Here is a 6000-nt window from a genome sequence, read left to right as displayed (position 1 = left end):
TCCCCCCCACACCCCCCGGCAACGACTGGCATGCCCCCAATGCCAGTGCCAACCTCAACACCAGCCCCAGCACCGCCTTCGCCGCCAGGTGAAAACATCGGGCCTGATGAACGTGTGCGTCACCAACATGAGCCGGCGGCAGCGGCGACGGCAGGGACATCGGGGCCCTGATCCGCCGGCAGGAGGGGGTGTTGCGGGAGTTTACTGCGTATGAGAAAGAGGCTCCTGAGGTTGGGGGTGGGGGGTTGGATGTGGAAAAGGGGGGTGCTGGTCTTGGTCTTGGTTATGGTGATCATAGTGATCATGGTGTCCATGATGACGATGAACAGGGAGGGGGAGGGTGGGTGGGTATGGATATGGGTATGGGTATGGATATTGATACGGCGACATCGACAGGGGCAGAGATGGATGAGGCGTGGGACAATGACGAGGCGCCCGACGACGACGATGCCGCGCTGTGTCCGCTCTGTGAGCGGCTGGTTCCGCGGTTTGCTGTGCTTGCGCACGAGCGGTATCACAGCTTGGGAGACGCCTGAGCATCACGGTACCTCGTAGATATGAAGTTGAGTACACTACGTAATGGTAATGAGGCAATGTGCCTCCTAATATGACGCTGCTATTTTGGGTATAAACGCCGACATAGCAGTGCAGCATGGCATCAAGGTAATATTCCGCCATCCTCCTGGACAAGACATTTTCGAACCAACCCCGTTCACTCCGCCGAAACAATCCCGCCATGCCCGTCGATACAATGGTATGTACATAGGGTAAGATGACAACAACAAGTAACGCGACGCTTGTGTTGAAAAGCCGAGAACAGAGATAAACATGAATCCTGATTTTACACCGAGGCGATAGCGCCAGTCTCCCATTGCAGGTAATCCCACGAGTTGCCGCTCGCTAACCAAATCAAACCCAACCCAACCCAAAAACCGCTGACATGGACCAAAAATACACAACGCCCCAACCATATCCAAAAGTAGCACGCCCACCACCACCGGATCTCGCCCAGCCGCACCACCCAGGATGCTACCCAGCAGCGGAACGGGTGGCCAAGGCCAGCAGGCGTTCCAGCTCGCGGTTCCCCTCCTGAGCCTTCTCGATCCAGTCGACCATGCGGCACAGGCCGTCGGAGCGGCTAAGGGCGTTCATGGTGAGCTCGGGGACGAGGGCGGCGAGGCGGCCGTAGCCGCCCTTGATGAGCTGGCGCCGCTTCTTCTCGCTGTCGACGTGGTTCAGCCGCCGTTGTTCCTCGGTGAGCACCGTGCGCGGCGACTTCTTGCGCGCCCCGCGCTTGCCGGGCGCGGCCCCCGCAGGCTTGCGTCCGCGTTTGGGTGCCGAAGTGGTTGATTCCGGGCCGCTGAGCTCGGGAATCGTGGCGGGGACGCTGTGGCTGAGTCCGGTGGGTATGGTGGTTGCGGTTGAGCGCCGTCGGGGTGTTTCGGGTGTTGTGGGGCTGGCGGCCATGCCGAGCGCTCCCGTCTTGCTGGTCCTTCGCCGCCGCGCTGGCGGTTCCTCTGGTGCCGGTGGAATGTGAGGTATGGTCCTGTGCCGGCCTAGGACGAGCAGCGAATTCCCTGCGGCCGTGCTCGGGGAGGGAGGCGCCCACGCGGTGGGACTCGCAGCTCTGGTGGGCCCGGCGCTGTGGTTCGGTTCTAGGCAGTTGAGATATGCAAGCTGGCCCTCCGAAAGGGCCTCGGTGGTTTCGTTTTCTGACGAGGGTACAAAGCTGGCTGTGGTAAAATTTGGATCTGAACCGAACCGCACATCAAACGGGGAGGTTTGGCTTTCTTTCGAGTGCTGGCGGAACAGCCCTGTGTCGAGAGGCTCGTTATAGCGTCTATGTTGGAGTGCTTGTTGAGTGGATCGGAGTTGCTCGGGTCGGACTTGGCCGGTCGGGGATGTGATTGTCTCGAGAGCCAAAGCCTGTTGGTCGGGGAACAGGCTCATCCCGTAGGGACCGGCGCTGCCGCCCACGAGGGTAGCTGCGGCGGCCACGTCGTCCGGGGTTGGCGGGGCGTTGAAATAGCCCTGTGGGAAATGTGACGGCCCTGAAGTAGAGAATCCGAAACCCAACTGGGTCGACCCTTGAGGCTGGTGGTGCTCTAAGGCAGAAGGGGGAGCGCCAAAATTTGAGTGATCTAGAGTTCGAAGTCGGCGGGACTGCTGGAGTGGTTCGTGCGAATTTGAATGGCTTGCTTCTTCGAGGCTATGTACGGCGGAGAAATCGAAGGTGCCAAACATCTTGGTAAACATGGTGTCGTCTGGCTCTCCGAGAGTGACCTGGTGCGCCACGACGCTGGCGGGGGGCGTCATCCAATCGGCCGTATAAACACCACTGAGCCTCTCTACCGTGGTAGCCATGTCGGTCACATCTTTCGGAGGGTAGAGTGAGTTGAAAAAGTTGTTGAGATACTGGTGGTCGCGATTGTCAAGGAGTTCGGTACTACCTAACACCGGCGAATCTTCTCTCTTTGGATGTTGGAGCGTTCGATAATTCATGTTCTCGTGCGCAAACAACAACAGGGGGGGCTGATAGGGACGGTGCAATCATTGAGCGCTGGGATGGCAGAGGTGGAAGAGTAGAAAGTATTGAGCGGACGTTCGTTTGTCGTATTTTAGGACCGTGGTCACCAGCGAAGGGCGGGATGGGAAAGTGAAGAAAGGCTTTGTGTTCTCGTTCCGGGTTGTCAAGAAGTTGGAATGACAGGGGCCTGAGCTTAGTGGTCAGGGTCTGCTGGGGTGGGCCAGGAGACCACCGAGTTATCGAGGGTGCGGGGGATCAAATGTGATTGGGTTTTGAATTTCCTGGGGGGTTGACGAAGGCAAGTGGAGAATTCCATCTTTCCTACCTACTCCAAGACACTCACTGTCCGCTGTATTGCAAAAGTTCACAGCCCATCCAGGCAATGATCCGTTCCTCCATTTGCAGGTTTTGAAACGTCTACCGTATGTACCTGCCAATTTGCGACGAACTACCCGGAGAAGGGAATGTGTCTCGACTATGCAATTATGCGGTGGCAGCTGGTCCACTATCCTACCTTAGTCCAGTCCTTTTGGGGAATTGTCACATGCGCTCTTTGCTGCACCATTCGAAACACCCCGCATCAAATGGGAGGCCAGGTACCGGTGCCCCACCGCCGAGCAGCGCGAGGGCATCCTAGAGGGAAACGAGAATGCGACTTCCCCAGTGATGTAATCGTCCAGTTCCTGACCCTTAGTGCACTTCACACGTTTGGCATCAACCTTGGTTGTGAACGGCCAAGCTGCAAGATACGATGATCGACTGGGTTCGGCCTGCCCTCAAAGGCTGCCCGAGTCCCAATTACTGCCTCGTCATCTCGTACTCGTACCATTCTAGGAAGGAGATGGGGTGGCCAGGTGCCCTCCCCTTTTCAGAACATGTTACATGTCAAGGAGGGCCAAGGAGGTAAGCTATGCGCATCATAGGGCAATCACTACATGCGTCGGGTCAAATAGGGTTGTCACCCACAACCTATCCCGAACCGGCGTCAGCCGCATCGATGACTGCACGAGATGCATGCCGGGATGTTGTAGGTACTGTATTGATGTCTTGGACTGTGTAGCATACAAATGGCAGAGTACCGAAGTCATGGTTGGACCCGTTAGTGCAACCTCAGCCATGCTCCCGGGACTACGGTTCACCATCTCGTGCTTTGCGGCTCAGTGTGCTTTCACTTGGAGATGGGACGAGAAACAACCGGGCGCCGCGGGATCAGATCAGCCCCTGTGCGCCCAAATTACATGCATTGCGGGGGGGATGGATGGGTCGGGGACCAGGGTGGTTTTCAGGTTGTCATTTTATTATGGGGCACATGTCCCGAGGTTAACTCAGGGTATGCAGTTTAGCATCCGCTCAGCTCAGTCCAGGCTTTGTATGTACCTTCCATCTCCATCGGCTCAGTAACTTGCAGTTGCAAACTTTGAAGATGGGTTTTGCAACTTGAATAAAAGTCCTAGAAGGGTTGCGGCAACAGTGAAAGTGTATATGGATTGCTTTTCCAAAATCGCTGGACAGCTTGCATCGCGTTGAATATGCAAGGAACATTCCATTGGCCGCTTAACTGGTATTCAAACGCGCCGAGGTAATCACATATCGCCCCCTTTACTTTGTGTTGTCGACCTATCCATCATCATCATCATCACCAACTACCACACTCCATGGCCGCATCAACCACACTCTCATCACGGAGGAGGTGGGATAGCGGGATCGCCCCGATACTCCAACCCCTAGTACGCGCATACTTGTTCGGGTATGCGTATGCAATTGGCCCTAGACTGCTCACCCTTATGTTGTTAAAAAACGACCAGCATTAAACCCGCAACAAGCAAATGATGGTAACACAGGAGCAACAGGCTTCATCGCTCCGTATACAGATCTCAGACCTGAAGCTCATTGCTACAGCTCTCCGGCGTATTTTTCTAGCCCCCCCTCGACAAGCAGAGCTTCCCGACCTTCCTGCGCCGCTCCTCATTGGCGGTACTACAATTACTTGAGGTGTGTACATACTCGCGTAACATGTCACCCCCTGATGACGTGTGCAACGCACTAACTCAACCCCCTTTTTTTTCCAGCTTCCTTTAAGATCTCTATTCGAACGTCATGCCGGGAGTATCCCTGCCATTCTTCGAAGAAGGTAACACACCACCCCTGTCAACTTCCTTACTGCTGCATTGCTAACCAAGGTCACACATATTACAGGCTCTCGCGGTGGGTGGCTTCCTTCATCGCAGCCTGGATGAGCTTAAGGCTCCTGCAGTCTAAGCAAACCCCAAGCTTCACCGAACGTCACGCCAGATCGGAGCCCGGGCAGGATGGCGAGCCCCAAACCGTCGACGTATGCGGGGCGGACCCTGGACCTCACCCTCTTCGCCTTCACCCGCGCGCTAGACGTCGTGGTCGGCGAGCTCTGGCACCGACGACGCACTCGCCGCGTAGCCGCGGGGAAGTGGACAGCACTCGAGCGCGCCGTCTCCCGCTTCGCCGACCCGGCCGTCTTCGCCCTCTCCAGCGGCCTCGTCATGTGGGCGTGGTTCTACCACCCACCACGACTACCGCGCGCCTACAACAAGTGGATCTCGTCCGCCGCCGCCGTCGACCCCCGCCTCATCGAAGCCCTCCGGCGCTGCCGCCAACGCACCCTCATTTACGGCCGCGACACGGGCCAGGCGGACCTCCTCGGCGGCATGTGCGCCGACTACGGCTGGCCCGCCGCCTGGGGCGACCCGGCGCGCTCCGTGCCCTTCCCCTGCGAGATGGTGCACATGGGCTTCGGGCCCTCGTGCGAGTGGCACGCCCTATCACGCTTCGCCCGCTCTTTCCGCTGGGCCATGACCTCGTACCTCCCCCTTCTCCCTCCTCCTCGCCCTCCGCAGCGGCGGCCGCACCCGCAACCGCAACCCCAAATCCGACCCGACCACCCGCCAAGCCGCCCTCCTCACCATCCTCCACCGAATTACCCTCTCCGCCTCCCGCTCCTCCGCCTTCCTCGCCGCCTTCATAACGCTCTTCTACTACGGCGTCTGCCTCGCGCGCACACGCATCGGGCCCCACCTCCTCAGCAAAACCACGGCCGCGCGCCAAACCATCGACGGCGGGGTGTGCGTCGGCACAGGCTGCGTGCTCTGCGGCTGGAGCATCCTGCTGGAGAACGCGTCGCGCCGCAAGGATATGGCGCTGTTTGTGGCGCCCCGCGCGCTGGCCACGCTGTTCCCGCGCCGCTACGCCCTCGCCAAGCAGTGGCGGGAGACGGTGGTGTTTGCGGTGAGCACGGCGGTGGTGATGACGTGTTTTAGGGAGAATCCGAGGAGGGTGAGGGGGATGATGGGGGGGGTGTTGGGGTCGGTTTTTAGGGAGTAGGGAGTGAGGATGGAGGTGGTGTAATGGTAGTTGATGTATGTTTTGGGGTGTGAGCTGTTTTGTTTGTTGTAAGAGACTTGTAGAGGTGCATAGGGTTGTGTATTATGGCAGAGACAACA

The 6000-nt window shown here is 58.1% G+C and overlaps 2 protein-coding genes across 2 annotated transcripts; one reads left to right on the top strand and one right to left on the bottom strand.

Moving 5' to 3' along the window:
- Positions 1-1029: 1029 nt before the first annotated feature.
- On the bottom strand, positions 1030-2364 carry CHGG_07961 (uncharacterized protein; the record flags this gene model as incomplete). The annotated part of the gene is made up of 1 exon (XM_001225616.1): positions 1030-2364. One exon carries the CDS (start codon positions 2362-2364, stop codon positions 1030-1032), a length of 1335 nt encoding a protein of 444 aa, XP_001225617.1.
- Positions 2365-4836: 2472 nt separating this feature from the next.
- On the top strand, positions 4837-5881 carry CHGG_07960 (uncharacterized protein; the record flags this gene model as incomplete). Its single annotated transcript, XM_001225615.1, has 2 exons — positions 4837-5360; positions 5584-5881. The coding sequence occupies 2 exons, from the start codon at positions 4837-4839 to the stop codon at positions 5879-5881; spliced, it is 822 nt and encodes a 273-aa protein (XP_001225616.1).
- Positions 5882-6000: the final 119 nt, after the last annotated feature.

Source organism: Chaetomium globosum, genomic scaffold (genome assembly GCF_000143365.1).
Source record: "Chaetomium globosum CBS 148.51 scaffold_5 genomic scaffold, whole genome shotgun sequence".
Lineage (NCBI taxonomy): Eukaryota > Fungi > Ascomycota > Sordariomycetes > Sordariales > Chaetomiaceae > Chaetomium > Chaetomium globosum.
Note: the sequence above shows the minus strand (reverse complement) of the source record. Positions and strands in the feature narration are given on the sequence as shown.